The sequence below is a fragment of the Gastrolobium bilobum genome, unplaced genomic scaffold, assembly GCF_033153095.1.
Source record: "Gastrolobium bilobum isolate Gb01-03AN ecotype WA unplaced genomic scaffold, APGP_CSIRO_Gbil_v1 utg47698, whole genome shotgun sequence".
Lineage (NCBI taxonomy): Eukaryota > Viridiplantae > Streptophyta > Magnoliopsida > Fabales > Fabaceae > Gastrolobium > Gastrolobium bilobum.
The window spans coordinates 5,606-22,651 of NW_026896452.1; the positions used below are offsets into that span (position 1 = coordinate 5,606).

Genomic DNA, 17,046 nt, shown 5'->3' on the forward strand with positions numbered 1-17,046 from the left:
TCCACGTATCGTCTTTCTTAGCACTTCCTCCATCAAATGGAGTGAGCTCCATTATGAAGTCGACTAGCGCTTTGGACTTAATGGAATGCCAAGCCTCATAGGTTATATCATATTCAGGAAGCTCTATTGCCCAGTTAGTCATCCTTCCAGCCAAATCCGGCTTGTGCAACACCTGTCGTATTAGATGGTTAGTTCTGACTACAAATTGACGTCCTTACAAATATGATCGTAGTCTTCTTGCTATGGTGAGTAAGACAAATGCCACCTTCTCTAACTTTTGATACCTCAATTCAGGGCCCTGAAGAGCCCTACTAACAAAGTATATTGACTTTTGGCCTTTATCTGTCTCTCACCAACACAGCATTTATCACTTCTTCTCCAACAGCCAGATATAAGATCAAGACCTCTCCTGGTTCTGATTTTGATAGAATTGGTGGTGCAGCTAGACATCTCTTATTTTTTCAAATGCTGCCTCAGAATCCGAGTTTCATCTATGTTTAACTTCTTTCTTTAACAACTTAAAGAAGGGGAGCGCATTCTCAGCTGACTTAGGCAAGAATCTAGTCAAGGCGGCCAATCTACCCGTTAATTGCTTAACTTCCTTTTTGTTTCTAGGGGCCTTCATGTCTAGCACAACTTTGTATTTATCCGGGTTCACTTCAACCCCTCTGTGGGTTAATATAAATCCCAAAAAGTTTCTAGTTGGAACTCCAAATGCTCATTTAACCGGGTTTAACCGAATGCGATGAGCTCTAAGCTTCTCAAATGTTTGATTCAAATCTTGAACATGGCTTGCAGGATCTGTTGATTTGACAATCGTATCATCTATATAAACCTCCACATTCTTGTCGAGTTGATCTTCAAATACTCGGTTCATCATCCTCTGATTTGTGGCCCCTGAATTTTTCAACCCCAAAGGCATTATATTATAACAATATTTGGCTTTCTTAGAAATGAAGGTCATCTTCTCTTGGTCTTCTAGATACATTGGTATTTGATTATAGTCAGAATATGCATCCATAAAGGATAACAACTAAAACTCGACTGAGTTATCAATGAGTTGATCTATGTTGGGCATTGGGTATGAATCTTTAGCACGCACTTTGTTGATATCAGTATAATCCGTGCAGGTCCTCCATTTCCCACTAGGCTTTTTAATCATAACTACATTAGTTAGCCATGTAGGATATTGAAACTCTCTTATGAACCCGACATCAAGGAGCTCCTTCACATGTTCCTCTGAAACCTGTATTCTTTCATGTCCTAGCTTTATTTTCTTTTTTGCAACTAGGGTTGATCCAGAATATATTGTCAGCTTATGACAACAGAATTTGGGATCAATCTCGAGAATCTCAAATGACTTCCACGCAAAAACGTCTTTGTTCTTCTTCAAGAGTTCTATTAACTCGGCTTTTATATCTGAGTTGATTAATTTGCCAATTTTGGTAAACTGTCGAGGCTCATCACTTGGGATAAGGTCTTCTAACTCAATAGCCAGTTCGGGTCTTGGGATGATAGCTTCTTCTCTCATTTCCAATTTAACCATGTTGACTGGCTTGTTTGGATGCTGGGAGATCACCTGTGATATCCCAGGAAAGTAATAGTAATTTATAATAATAATAAATTAATAATATTAATAATAATTTTATATTATTAAGACTAATGATAAATTGTGATAATAATCATTTGAATTATTAATTGATTGGTCATATAGAGTAATTTATGCATTTAATGTTATGATCATTTGAATGGTATGTGATTAGATTAAGATGAGTCAGCAATATTCTGATCCATAAGAAATTAAGAAAAAGAAAATAATTATACGAAGTCCAGCCCATGTATGAGCCATAAACTTCAGCTATAAATGGAGGCCTAGCCTAACCCCAACTAATCATCAGTATTTATCTTCTTCTCATCTGCTAGTCTCTTTTTTTACTTCAAAATCTTATTTTATTTTATTTATTTTTATTTTATCATTTTCCTCTGGTTATCAATCGCTTCTCTGCTCAAATCATTATTTTCCTTTGGTTACCAACCGCTTCTCTACTCAAATCACTCTTCCTTTTAGGGTTAGCAAATATGGAGACCAGGTAATCCTAATCTTTAAAAAATCGTAGATTATCTATTAAATGAAATTTTTTGCATGTAATCCTTATCTTTAGGTAGTTATGTGTTTGGTTTGATGTAATCTTAATCCTTATGTACTCTTAGGTTATATTTTTATATGGAATTTGGTATGCGTAATCCTAATCCCTGCTTAGGTTATATTTTTATATGGAATTTGTTATATGTAATCCTAATCCCTAGGTAATCGTAGTTTAACTTATATGATTTTTTATTTATAATCTTGATGCTTAGGGCATTATAGTTCTGTTTATCGTAATCCCTGACTTTTAGTTATTAGTAAATTAATTATTTATTTGGGAATTTATTGGGGTCAACCCAGAAATTTATATGATTATTTATAAAATTATTATATATTATTTGGGAACTTATTTGTATTTTAACCCTAGAAAATAATGAGATTATTCGTAAAATTATTATTTGGGAACTTATTTGGATTTTAACCCTAGCAAATAATATGATTATTTGTAAAATTATTTATATTTTTTTGGGAATTTTATTGGGATTAACCCTAGAAAAGTATAAGATTAATTATATAATTATGTGAGTCTTTATTTTTTTTAATTCCTAAGAAAAATTGATTATGTGCAATATTTAGGAATTTTCTTATGTGCGATATGCTTGGGAATAATCTTAGTATTTTGATTATGATAGATATTTAAGTTAGGAAATATAGTTGCTTTTGGATTTTTACTCTAATAGATAATTGAATTATGATAATGAATATGAGTTGGACCTTATATTGAATATTTGAATTATTATACTCTTTTGGAAAGTTGTGATGCTCTTGAGCAATTTTTATATTCTGAGAAGAATTTTTTTTAAATATGATAATTGAGATAAGAATGAGTTTTTCTTGATTGTATGTGCTTGAAATAAATCAATAGTGGGAGGATAGCTTTGAGATGGTACCTCCTAAAGTGATGAACACAACCTTTGAATTTTATGCCTCCGATATTTATATGATGTGAAAAGATAGTATCCGTTTTTCTCAAAGTGGTATCTGGCAGGGTTTCCTAGGATACTAGTATTTGATGAGTTGTGACTGGCAGGGTTTCCCGAGTCACGGGGTAGAATGACAGAATTTTTCGAGTGTACCATGGTTCTCTTCCCACTAAATTAACTAAATAATCTTAAACATGAAATTGATACTTGATTCGAGTTATGATTAAATGACATATCTGAATTATTGCTTGAGTTACGAATAAATGACATATTTGGAATATGATTGAGTTGATTATTTTTTAAAAAATGTCTTGATTGATATTAAGTTATATTATCCTCGTTTTGTTTTGGATTGGGATTACCAGCTTTGCTGACTGTTTGTGTTTGTGTTTGTTTGACTGCAATGATCCTTTGGGGAGCAGAGATTCAGTGTTGCATGTTGCAAAGGTTGGGGTTGGTAGTGAGCAGTGAGAATAACGACTCGAAATTTCTAGCTAGTCCTAAATATTGTGTACAAAAATATAGTCTTTGATTTTATTTGAATGTAATAAAGTTAGCCTTGCAATTGTCCCTGTACAGGCGCAACGGTAACATTTCCCCAAATTAATTTTAGATTAACTTCCGCAATAGTTATAAGATCTTAATAAATAATTAAATGTTACTTTTTTAAAAATTTATGTATTATAAGAATATTTTATTATTGTTAAAATTGTTAGAAATTTGGAGGTGTTACATCACCTGCTTCCCAGCTTTATCCCCTGGACGAATCCGAGGTGGAGTTAAATGTCCTCCTTCATTCTCTTTAACAACTTTAAAGTAACATTGTCGTGATTCCTTTTGATCCCCCTGGATAGTGATGACCTCATTCTTATTGCTAACCATCTTCAACTTTTGATGCTTAGTGGAAACTAGCATATCCATTTATGAAGAGTTGGTCTTCCCAAGATTACATTGTATGGAGAGGGAAAGTCGGCTACATTGAATCTTACTCGTTTCGACTTAAACGCCTATTTCGTTCCTATAGTTAATATGAGATCTATGTATCCTTTAAGGGTGTGTGTTCTCTCCATTAAAGGCTATCAACATAGTCTTATATGGTTTGAGGTCTTCCTCATTTAGTTTATCCTCTTGAAAGCATCTAGAGGATAATATCAGCACAACTGTCGGCATCTACGAAGATCTTCTTAATTCGATAGTTCACCAAAGTTCCCGTAATAACAAGCCATCTTCATGTCCTAGTACTACATCTTTCAAATCTTCTTTGGTGAAATATAATATATGAGCATCCAGTTTGATGAGATATTCCTTAAACTTTGGTCGATCCTTAACCGAAAGCACCACTCTAAGGTATTTTCTCCTTGCGCTTACAGTATCTCCTCCTCCACCAAGAGCTCTACGGATTACATTACAGTCAAACTCGGCTTCTGAAAATTCATCATCATTGGAGTCTGCTTTATTTCCTTTATCTTCCTTCTTTTTCTTTTCAAGAACCGAACTCTTACTTTTACTCTGACCTCTGGATTTTTGTTTATTATTCTTCTATCCCTGAGTCTTGATTACATATTGTTGCAACTTGCCATCTCTAATGAATTTTTCCACCGTATCTCTAAGGTCCCAGCACTAATCTGTAGTGTGCCTAGGTCCATTATGAAATGTGCAAAACTTGGATTGATCCAAGCCTCCTTTGTTGAACACGGGCCGAGGTCGCTCTACTTTCTTCATCTCGGTCATTGCTACTTCTCTCCATATTTGAAATTGGGGTACATTTAGGGGAGTATACCTCTTATATCTCTTTACCCGGAATCTATCATCCGAGTTTCTTCCTCATAAATCTTTCTTCTTATTTCTTGGCCGTTTCTTTCCTTTGGAGCTGGACTTATCCTTTTCGGACCCCGGTTCCTAATTTCCTCCCTTGATGCATTTGCAATCTTTATTTGCTCAAGCTGAAAATACTTATTTGACCGAGCTCTGAATTCTTCTAGTGTTCTCACTGTATCTTTATATTATGATTTTGCTAAACGAGATGCACCGTCCAAGCCGACTACAATCAAATGTACATGAATATTTTCTTGCAAACCCGGAACTTGTAATGCTGTATCTTTAAAACGGTCCAAATATTTTGGAGAGTCTCTCCAGGTTGCTGCCGAATTTTTCCAACTGCAAACTCATACTTTGGATGCTTTTTGCTTGTCGTAAAGTTCAAAAAGAACTTCTCTCCAAAATCTTCAAAAGATCCAATTGAATTTGTAAACAGAGTTGAGAACCATGTTTGTGCAGCTTCAGTAAGAGTTGTGACAAATATCCGGGAAATGATTGGCTCATCAATCCCTCTGATGTACATATAAGTGTCAAAGGCATTAATATAGACTTGTGGATCCTGGCTTCCATCATATCTTGGCAAGTGTGCCGAGTCAAAATCCTCTGGGAATGGAGCACTAAGAATCTCACTAGTAAAGGGACTATTATCGTATTGTCCCTTACTATATTTCTTCCTATACGCACCAGCTTCAACACGACCTTGAATTTGTTCCTGGTTATATTGAAACTGGATATCCCGGTTGTGATACATATCACCCCGATTATGCTCCTTATTCCTTCCTAATCCAGCATTCAGGGTAGGAACTATCATATTCACATTGTGATTATTATCTGAGTTGCGACCTTCATTGTTCTCAACTCGGACCTGATTATTAGGATTTGAAATCCCACCAGTGTTAACCACACCTTGTCCTTCAGTAATTCCACCCTGGATTAGAGTATCCGGGTTGTAATCTGTATTAACTCAGATCTGAGCATCTGTATTCCTCAGTTCGTGAACCTCCCTGATCTTTCTCTTCCACGATTTTTGTCATGTCGGATCTGGCCTCCAGTTCGTTCTATATTCCTTATCTGCATCAGACGCTCTTCCATCTCCTAAAACCTTATGACATCTTCTTGTCGTTGAAGATTGTTACGTTGTTCCACTTCCTCCATCCGCTTTATGATCGCAGTAAACGCGGTCTGTGCAAGGCGAGTATCTAGATCTACTACAAGCGCAACGTGAGCAGTCTCGTCTGCAGGTTGATGCTGAGGAGCTATTATCTAATTCTGAGAATTATCTACAGGAGCGGGTGTAGAATTTGTATCCGAAACATCTTCACTTACATGAACAACGTCATAATCAGCCTCTGCTCAAGCTGATTTTGCGGTTGATCCACCTCCACATATTAGTGAGCTTGGATCTAGATGCTCTCCCTAAGGTATCTATGGATTAGTACCTTTGAGTTTAACATATTAGTGAGCACTGAGAATAAAGAATGACTTTGTCAATGTGGTGGTGTGTGTGCACAGTGACAACATAACAGTAATAGAGAGAATATCATACCTATAGGCTTTACCTCTTATTTATGGAGTCTACATGTGGGTATTAGAATTTTGGACCTTTTGTGCTTCTTCTAGCAGCCCAAACCTATGTTTAATATTGTCGTATTAAGATTGATATCTTTTATGTATATCCTTTGATTATTTAAGATTATGTTTGAATTACCTTTTATTGGGCTATATGGTAAATAAGCCTTATATATGAGTCATTGAGTGAGTTGTTGATCCCACGCATAAATGTCTATAAACTAACCAAGCTATCCTTTATTATATAACTCGTAAGCCAACACGAGATTTGGAGTCTTGGACATGTAGCAAAACTCTAACAACTATTTTGTTTTATCGTCACAATAAGTTATATGCATGCTTAACTTCGTCGAAAACAAGTTCAATGTTTTTTTTTTTTTTTTATATTTCATTTTCACGTTTTTTACAATGATAACATTAAGGTTTATTTTTTTTATACAAATAGGAATTGAACAAATAACTTAATATAACATACCTAAATCTCTCATCACTATACCAAATTTAATTTTAAAATTTCAACCTCATTCAAATCACCCCTTATCACTAATCAATTTATAATGGCTTACATTTTTACTTCTTTTGAACGAAATAAGGGAGAAAAATAATTGATTCTCTCATCACCCCTCATCACTAGCTTTTCTATTCAAATGCTAAAATATTTTTATCATGCCCCTTTATTTAATTCTTTTTATTCGTTGTGTTGTATGATTATTTCTTTCATATCCTTTATATTAAAATTATGTCTAAAAGTATTGCTAGTTTATATCATCCAAACTAAATTATTTTATTAAAATCACCTTTGAAATACTATTAATAAAAATATCTAAAATATTTCAACACACATTATTTTACCATCAATTTTAAGAACGTTATTATATTTCAAATTAATTACTATATTATAATCCAAATATACTTATGTAGTTTTTATACAAGAAAGGACTCAACTGATGATCTCTATTTCGAGTAAAAAAAAGGTATTAAAAAAACCGCATCCGATATCGGAGAAAATTTTAAGCGGTCCCGGTACATATAACTTTCTATGGTCCATCCAATAAAAAGCTTACACATAGATTCATTTATCCACGTCACTATAGTGGCTTGTTTTTTAATTTTTTATTTCATTTCCCTCCTTTTCTTTCTATTTTTCACTCCCGCCTCACATCTATTACTCTGTAAATGAAGCTTTCGATTTCTTTCTCATCTCTCTCATTGTTTTCTATTCACTTCCAAAGCTTTCAAAGAGTAAGAGGTGAGTGTGATCCTTGTTAGTTGGAATTTTTTTTTCTCATTTCTCACAGCATTTACCGCTATCGATTTACCACTTTGGTGCATCAAGAGCGAATGTGAACCTTAGTCCTGTGGGTCTTCCTTTGTGCCCGGTAATCATTACCTTTCAACTCCTTTGTACTTTGGTGCTTCATATTGGATTATGAACAACATATCTACGATCAATATTTAACCAGTGATTAAAATAGCTAACTGTGAGTTATCACAAATTACATGTTAACTTTGTCAGATTCATTTTTTATGATTTCTTTTATATAGGATGAACCTTGCTTTACAGAACTTAAAGTTTGGTTTTCAATTCATCATTAAAAACAAATAGCAGCATTTGTTGTTTTAGCCTTTGGTTTTTATTTTAAGCTAACTCTTTTCTCGGATGGTAATCTTTTATTTTAAGCTAACCTTATGCATCTTTCATGGCATCACTGTTTTCCTTGTTTGATTATGCAATAACTTTTGTTATTTCCAATTTAATTTCCATATATATTGTAAATTTATCATCAATAAAGCTAAGGTTCTGACTATTCGAGCATTCTATATTCTTTTCCTTGTTTTTATGCTTGTAATTTATTTCTATTATGGAATGCCTTTCCGATATGAAGTTATGATACAGGAATTGTAAGTATACTGTTTGGGTTTTGTATGGAGTTAATTGCCATCAGTTTATTTGCCTGAAATGTTTTACAATGCTAGGGACTCCTTGTGCTGCAGGTTTGTATGTGAAGTGCATAGGTACTCATATATTCTGTTAGCTGTTGTTCCTCTCAATGCTATATTCCTATACTAGCTTGAGTTGTTCAAACTTTGGTGAGGAATTTTGATTTAAATTAGATTTTTATTTTTATAATATGCTTGTTTGTTTAAACGATTTTTCACCCTAAGTTTGACTTTTCTGGTCATCTATACTATGTAAAATGGTGATGTTTTTGTAGGATTTCTGTAGATGGAGGAAACAGGCACTTCTGAAAAAGAAATGGATAATTTTATATATTCAAAGTTGTCTTCATTTAGTTCTGACAGTGAATATGGTGATGAACAAAGAGAGATGTCAGTGGTTGTGAGTAAGGATCAAGATGGATATGAACCAAAAATTGGAATCATGTTCTCCAACGAAGATGAAGCTTATAAGTTTTATAATGGATATGCTAAATTGGTTGGTTTTACTGTGAGAAAATCAAAATATCGAAGATTGGCAGATGGAACCATAAGTCAGAGAACATATGTTTGTGGGAAAGAAGGATATAGAAAAGTGAAGGACCCTTCACATGTTAACAAGAAAAATAGAAAAGAATTGTCAAGCTATGATACGTTTTAACATTGAGAAGGATACTTGGATTGTTTCTAAGTTCATTGCAGATCATAATCATGATCTTGTGAAATCATGTGCACGAGCTATGTTAAGGTCACAAAGGCAATTGGATGAAGCACATGCTAACATGATTGAAGATATGGACAATGCTGGATTAAAACCATGTAGTGTGTATTCATATTTTGTTGAAGCTGCCGGAGGAGTTGAAAATGTTGGATTTTTAAAATCTGATTGTAATAATTTTTTACAAAGTAAAAGAAACAAGACCCTTGAAGCAGGAGATGCACAAAGTGTTATTAACCATTTTAAAAGTCTTCAAGCAAATGACTCATCCTTCCTCTATACAATGCAAGTGGATTGTGAAAATCGCATGAGTAATTTTTTTTGGAGTGATGGCATATCAAGGACAGATTATAATCACTTTGGAGATGTGGTAATTTTTGACACAACCTATAGAACAAACAAGTATAATATGGCATGTGCACCTTTCATAGGGGTAAATCATCATAAACAAAGTATTTTGTTTGGCTGCACTTTCTTATTGAACGAGACAACAGAGTCTTTCGTTTGGCTATTTGAATCATTTTTGGAAGCAATGAATGGGTTGCAACCTAAAACAATTTTCACTGATCTGTGTCAAGCAATGGCGAATGCTATTAAAAGAGTTCTTCCTGACTCTCAACATCGACTTTGCTTGTGGCATATTGGTCAAAATGCTGCTAAGCATCTTTCTTATTACTTGAGAAAATCTGATTTTAAGGTTCTATTTAATAGGTGTCTCTACAATTGTGGATCAGAGCAGGAGTTTGAAGAGGTTTGGTCTCATCTAGTCACAAAAGTTGATAATTCAAAATGCTCATGGTTGAAAAAAATTTATGAGTTACGAGCAAATTGGTGTCCGGCATTTAGTAAGAATTATTTCTCAGCTGGCATCTTATCAACACAAAGAAGTGAGGAGTATGAATAATGTTTTTCGTACTGTCACTTGCAAGACGATGTCTCTAACTCAATTTGTACTTCGTTATGAAAAAGTTTTGGAGCGTAGACGATGGTCAGAATTGCAAAAGGACTTTGAGTGCAATCAATCCGCACCTCCTAGAGTAAAAAAACTTGCAGGTATTAGAATCTTTATATGTGACAACTGAAAAAAATGAATGAAAATGGTATGGCTGAATTTTTTTTATTTTATTACAGGTATGGCTGAACAAGTTGCACGAGTATATACTCATGTTACTTTTGCAGAATTCTATGAAGAATTGTTTGAATATTTATGTGTGGCAATTGAAAAAATCAATGAAAATGACACTTGTTTTTGTTACAAGTTAGTTAAATCTGGTGATCAGAAGCAATATTTTGTGACATTTGAAAGTGCAAATTGCTCTATTGAATGTACTTGCAGAAAGTTTGAACCAGTTGGCCTCTTATGTCTTCAAGCACTGAAAGTACTTAACTTTCACAATATTTTTCAAATACCGTCTCAATATATCTTGAAGAGGTGGACAAAAAATGCTAAAGATGGTTTTAGTATAAGCAACAATGGCAAACAGGTTTGCAACAATGGTAAACAAGGAATAAATTCCCGTATGAGTCAAATAATGAAGAAAGCCATTTATTTTGCAACCAAAGGTGCATTGACAGATGAAACAATCAAAATGGCTGAAGATCACTTAGAGCATGGGATAAAAAGATTGGAATTGATTTTAAAAAATACTAGTGGTATGATTGATAAGACTGCAGTTGACTGTAAGACTAGTGATGAAGAGATAGATGAGCATAACACATTAAATTCAAAAAAAGTCTTAGATCCGCAACTTGTTCGAGCAAGGGGAGTTACAAATGCTAGACTCAAAAGTCAGCTGTAAAAGAAAAGGTGCAAGAGACATCAATCACAAGCTCTTGGTAAATCTCAAGATGCTAATACATCTAAATCTCTAAGACATAATCATGTTGATACAGGTACAATGAATCAATTAATTAGGATCATACTATTTATTTATTTATACGTGATTTTATGATTATTGTTGTTATCTTCTTTTGTGACTTAGAAAAGCTTCAAGTACGACAGCTAAAGATTCTAGCACCTCTTATATAGATCTATCAGCTTATGATTTTCCATATATCTCTCCATTGGCAAATGCTAATACAACTCCACCACCTTATTATTTTCCAAATGTCTCTCAAGTGACAAGTGTTAATACAACTGCTCCAGTTTTCTGTGTTCCATATATCTCTCAACTGCCATATACGCATGTATTATTATATAATAACATCTTATGATACTATTGTAGCTCCTGCAAATGATGACTGAAGATGTGCTTCATACTGGTTGTGATTTTATATCATAGAAGACTAACTTATTTCACTTTTTGGTTGCGAACTCATTTTTAGGATGAACATAACATAAGAGCTCATAGAAGTCCTGCAGGCATAGAGGTTGACATGCAATATTTTAGAGGTGGTGGAAGCTGTCATGCAAGCTTTTTTGAATGGTAGGAGGTCATGCAAGTTGTCATGCAAGCTTTTTTTGAATGGTAGGATGTCTTGCAAGCTGTCATGGAAGTTTTTTTAGAATGGTATAAGGTTTAGCAAGCTGTCATGCAAGCTTTTTTGAATGGTAGGATGTCTTGCAAGCTGTCATGCAAGTATTTTTTGAATGGTCGGAGGTTTTGCAAGCTATCATGGAAGTTTTTTTGATTGGTAGATAGCTGTCATGCTAAACTGAACAGAGACAAGACATGATTTGTTTATATGTAAATGTTGCTAAAATGTCAGTTCATGCACATAACTTATACAGATAAATGATGACTAGAGATCTAGGAGATCTTTATTTATATATTTTTACATCTGCAAAAATGATATGACTGTGGGGTTGTCCAATTAAAATGAGGAATATCCCCAATTTCCCATATCCTTGGCTCCTTGGATACAAAATATTGGTTGGAAATTAAATTTAACAAAATTCATGTTGAATGGTGTCATATCCTGCATTTAAAAGGAAAATTCTAAGCTTCAATACTGTTACAAGATCCATTTATTGAACAATATGTCAAATGACATGTATTGGACAATGTTACAAGATTTTGAATCATATTACAATGGTACATTATGTTTTTGGAAGAAAAACTTCTTTTTTACATCAATCTCCAAATACTACACCTAGCAAGACAAAAATTCTACAAATTCTGCTCCAATAGCTAGTGGTAGGCTGATCAACATTTACAATCTCCTTGAACTTGTATGTAAATCTTGAACTTGTGGGTAAATCTTTTCTGCATTGTAGAATGATCCCATCATTCTTGTAGTTTTGTAGTTTTCCAAAGGAAAGCAAGTCTCTACGAAAATTCAAGTATCTTTCATCTGATATAAAATAGGGAGAAAATTAGAACAAGCAGAACATATAAAGGACATTTGACTTTAAAGCTCACATCAACATCCAACAAGTTGCTGCAAGAGCCAAACCAACCAACAGTTGCACATGCACCATCATATACACATGGTCAGGTTGATCAACCCATAATATAGAACTCACAGCAACCAAAAAGTGACAACAAGAGTATTCATTCAATAATAAGAATGGAATAAAACACAATGATGGAAAAGAAAAAGGGCAGTACAATATGGAATTCCAAAACAGATGCAGTGATATTTCCGTCTGATTCTTGGAAGACAAGGAAGTATCATTTGTTTGACCAATTCAAATATATTTGCAATTGAAGTCATTACTACAAAGTAGCCATTCAGGTATATCAGACATCTTGAGGATTACATAGCCTTAGAGCTTAAGACAGTTAGACTACTCTAGCCAAGGATTTACAACCAGAAATGTTTAGAATTAAGGCATGATTTTGCTATGCACTATATGGAGTAACATTTATCATTACGGCAAAATGCACAACCAAAAGTGAAGTGCTGATGTCAATCAAAATCAGCAACACACCATTAAGAATTGTTAGGTCCAAAAATTTATCATTGTTGGGGTCTGAAATCTCTAAGAAACCTTGATGAGAAAACTGTCAATTCCACAGCAAAATATTACAACATCAGATGCTATTGTATTCTAAATATATTTACAGCAATGCAACCAGGCATAGTTCATATATATCTATATATATATATATATATATATATATATATATATATATATATATATGTTCTCCACCTGAGGATTAGGACACGGATGAACATCTTTCTTAGCAGATGCATCTCCACCCTTGGCCGAACCCTTGGTATCACCCTGTCATACCACAATTTGACAAGCCATAACCATAATGTATAAAAACTCATTAGAAAAAGTGTCATTACACACAAACAATCACAAAGTGGAATAGCTATTTATTTATAATCACCTCAATCTGCAACATTCCCAATAGACCAACGAGAAATCCATACGAAAAAGAAAAAAAAAACATCAGTGAAAAGTAGAGTTTAACAGCAGCAAACCAAAACAGCATGTTGTATTAAATGTAAATGTAAATTACCTCTCTGTATGCGGCGAGGTAGATCTTGAGAGGTTCGATATAATCTTCGAAACCAAGAGTGGCCATAGCCCAAAGTAAATCGTCGCCGCTGATGTTCAAATATAATTTCTTTCTGGCATTTATCGCTCGCCCTGCGAAACATTAAGAAGATTAATTCATTCAACCGAATCACAATTAAAGCACGAACGAGTGAATGAATTTTGGTTAATCAAGATAAGAAGAAGAAGAAGCGAACTCGCTGGTGAACTCAGAAACGTATTCCTGTACGGTCTCCCTAAACCGAGAGCAGGAACGGTACCTTCCAAAGGAGACAATACATGTCATTTGACATATTGTTCAATAAATGGATCTTGTAACAGTATTGAAGCTTAGAATTTTCCTTTTAAATGCAGCATATGACACCATTCAACATGAATTTTGTTAAATTTAATTTCCAACCAATATTTTGTATCCAAGGAGCCAAGGATATGGGAAATTGGGGATATTCCTCATTTTAATTGGACAACCCCACAGTCATATCATTTTTGCAGATGTAAAAATATATAAATAAAGATCTCCTAGATCTCTAGTCATCATTTATCTGTATAAGTTATGTGCATGAACTGACATTTTAGCAACATTTACATGTAAACAAATCATGTCTTGTCTCTGTTCAGTTTAGCATGACAGCTATCTACCAATCAAAAAAACTTCCATGATAGCTTGCAAAACCTCCGACCATTCAAAAAATACTTGCATGACAGCTTGCAAGACATCCTACCATTCAAAAAAGCTTGCATGACAGCTTGCTAAACCTTATACCATTCTAAAAAAACTTCCATGACAGCTTGCAAGACATCCTACCATTCAAAAAAAGCTTGCATGACAACTTGCATGACCTCCTACCATTCAAAAAAGCTTGCATGACAGCTTCCACCACCTCTAAAATATTGCATGTCAGCCTGCAGGACTTCTATGAGCTCTTATGTTATGTTCATCCTAAAAATGAGTTCGCAACCAAAAAGTGAAATAAGTTAGTCTTCTATGATATAAAATCACAACCAGTATGAAGCACATCTTCAGTCATCATTTGCAGGAGCTACAATAGTATCATAAGATGTTATTATATAATAATACATGCGTATATGGCAGTTGAGAGATATATGGAACACAGAAAACTGGAGCAGTTGTATTAACACTTGTCACTTGAGAGACATTTGGAAAATAATAAGGTGGTGGAGTTGTATTAGCATTTGCCAATGGAGAGATATATGGAAAATCATAAGCTGATAGATCTATATAAGAGGTGCTAGAATCTTTAGCTGTCGTACTTGAAGCTTTTCCTAAGTCACAAAAGAAGATAACAACAATAATCATAAAATCACGTATAAATAAATAAATAAATAGTATGATCCTAATTAATTGATTCATTGTACCTGTATCAACATGATTATGTCTTAGAGATTTAGATGTATTAGCATCTTGAGATTTACCAAGAGCTTGTGATTGATGTCTCTTGCACCTTTTCTTTTACAGCTGACTTTTGAGTCTAGCATTTGTAACTCCCCTTGCTCGAACAAGTTGCGGATCTAAGACTTTTTTTGAATTTAATGTGTTATGCTCATCTATCTCTTCATCACTAGTCTTACAGTCAACTGCAGTCTTATCAATCATACCACTAGTATTTTTTAAAATCAATTCCAATCTTTTTATCCCATGCTCTAAGTGATCTTCAGCCATTTTGATTGTTTCATCTGTCAATGCACCTTTGGTTGCAAAATAAATGGCTTTCTTCATTATTTGACTCATACGGGAATTTATTCCTTGTTTACCATTGTTGCAAACCTGTTTGCCATTGTTGCTTATACTAAAACCATCTTTAGCATTTTTTGTCCACCTCTTCAAGATATATTGAGACGGTATTTGAAAAATATTGTGAAAGTTAAGTACTTTCAGTGCTTGAAGACATAAGAGGCCAACTGGTTCAAACTTTCTGCAAGTACATTCAATAGAGCAATTTGCACTTTCAAATGTCACAAAATATTGCTTCTGATCACCAGATTTAACTAACTTGTAACAAAAACAAGTGTCATTTTCATTGATTTTTTCAATTGCCACACATAAATATTCAAACAATTCTTCATAGAATTCTGCAAAAGTAACATGAGTATATACTCGTGCAACTTGTTCAGCCATACCTGTAATAAAATAAAAAAAATTCAGCCATACCATTTTCATTCATTTTTTTCAGTTGTCACATATAAAGATTCTAATACCTGCAAGTTTTTTTACTCTAGGAGGTGCGGATTGATTGCACTCAAAGTCCTTTTGCAATTCTGACCATCGTCTACGCTCCAAAACTTTTTCATAACGAAGTACAAATTGAGTTAGAGACATCGTCTTGCAAGTGACAGTACGAAAAACATTATTCATACTCCTCACTTCTTTGTGTTGATAAGATGCCAGCTGAGAAATAATTCTTACTAAATGCCGGACACCAATTTGCTCGTAACTCATAAATTTTTTTCAACCATGAGCATTTTGAATTATCAACTTTTGTGACTAGATGAGACCAAACCTCTTCAAACTCCTGCTCTGATCCACAATTGTAGAGACACCTATTAAATAGAACCTTAAAATCAGATTTTCTCAAGTAATAAGAAAGATGCTTAGCAGCATTTTGACCAATATGCCACAAGCAAAGTCGATGTTGAGAGTCAGGAAGAACTCTTTTAATAGCATTCGCCATTGCTTGACACAGATCAGTGAAAATTGTTTTAGGTTGCAACCCATTCATTGCTTCCAAAAATGATTCAAATAGCCAAACGAAAGACTCTGTTGTCTCGTTCAATAAGAAAGTGCAGCCAAACAAAATACTTTGTTTATGATGATTTACCCCTATGAAAGGTGCACATGCCATATTATACTTGTTTGTTCTATAGGTTGTGTCAAAAATTACCACATCTCCAAAGTGATTATAATCTGTCCTTGATATGCCATCACTCCAAAAAAAATTACTCATGCGATTTTCACAATCCACTTGCATTGTATAGAGGAAGGATGAGTCATTTGCTTGAAGACTTTTAAAATGGTTAATAACACTTTGTGCATCTCCTGCTTCAAGGGTCTTGTTTCTTTTACTTTGTAAAAAATTATTACAATCAGATTTTAAAAATCCAACATTTTCAACTCCTCCGGCAGCTTCAACAAAATATGAATACACACTACATGGTTTTAATCCAGCATTGTCCATATCTTCAATCATGTTAGCATGTGCTTCATCCAATTGCCTTTGTGACCTTAACATAGCTCGTGCACATGATTTCACAAGATCATGATTATGATCTGCAATGAACTTAGAAACAATCCAAGTATCCTTCTCAATGTTAAAACGTATCATAGCTTGACAATTCTTTTCTATTTTTCTTGTTAACATGTGAAGGGTCCTTCACTTTTCTATATCCTTCTTTCCCACAAACATATGTTCTCTGACTTATGGTTCCATCTGCCAATCTTCGATATTTTGATTTTCTCACAGTA

At 34.0% G+C, this 17,046-nt stretch overlaps 4 protein-coding genes across 4 annotated transcripts; 3 read left to right on the forward strand and 1 right to left on the reverse strand.

Annotated features, from left to right (window-relative positions):
• The first annotated feature begins 8,683 nt into the window (after positions 1-8,683).
• On the forward strand, positions 8,684-9,055 carry LOC133299843 (protein FAR1-RELATED SEQUENCE 12-like). The gene has a single exon (XM_061499342.1). The coding sequence runs from the start codon at positions 8,684-8,686 to the stop codon at positions 9,053-9,055; it is 372 nt and encodes a 123-aa protein (XP_061355326.1).
• A 79-nt stretch (positions 9,056-9,134) lies between these two features.
• Positions 9,135-10,016, forward strand: LOC133299844 (protein FAR1-RELATED SEQUENCE 5-like). Its single transcript, XM_061499343.1, has one exon. The coding sequence runs from the start codon at positions 9,135-9,137 to the stop codon at positions 10,014-10,016; it is 882 nt and encodes a 293-aa protein (XP_061355327.1).
• A 28-nt stretch (positions 10,017-10,044) lies between these two features.
• Positions 10,045-10,911, forward strand: LOC133299845 (protein FAR1-RELATED SEQUENCE 9-like). Its single transcript, XM_061499344.1, has 2 exons — positions 10,045-10,165; positions 10,244-10,911. Exons 1-2 carry the CDS (start codon positions 10,045-10,047, stop codon positions 10,909-10,911), a joined length of 789 nt encoding a protein of 262 aa, XP_061355328.1.
• Positions 10,912-15,931: 5,020 nt separating this feature from the next.
• LOC133299846 (protein FAR1-RELATED SEQUENCE 5-like) lies at positions 15,932-16,906 on the reverse strand. Its single transcript, XM_061499345.1, has one exon. The coding sequence runs from the start codon at positions 16,904-16,906 to the stop codon at positions 15,932-15,934; it is 975 nt and encodes a 324-aa protein (XP_061355329.1).
• Between the last annotated feature and the right edge of the window lie 140 nt (positions 16,907-17,046).

Bases quoted from the DNA above. Each gene is read 5' to 3' on its own strand.
- LOC133299843 (XM_061499342.1), top strand. From the start codon at position 8,684: ATGGAGGAAACAGGCACTTCTGAAAAAGAAATGGATAATTTTATATAT.
- LOC133299845 (XM_061499344.1), top strand. From the start codon at position 10,045: ATGTCTCTAACTCAATTTGTACTTCGTTATGAAAAAGTTTTGGAGCGT. The intron at 10,166-10,243 runs GTATTAGAATCT...ATTTTATTACAG, and splicing joins TAGAGTAAAAAAACTTGCAG to GTATGGCTGAACAAGTTGCA.
- LOC133299844 (XM_061499343.1), top strand. From the start codon at position 9,135: ATGTTAAGGTCACAAAGGCAATTGGATGAAGCACATGCTAACATGATT.
- LOC133299846 (XM_061499345.1), bottom strand. From the start codon at position 16,906: ATGATACGTTTTAACATTGAGAAGGATACTTGGATTGTTTCTAAGTTC.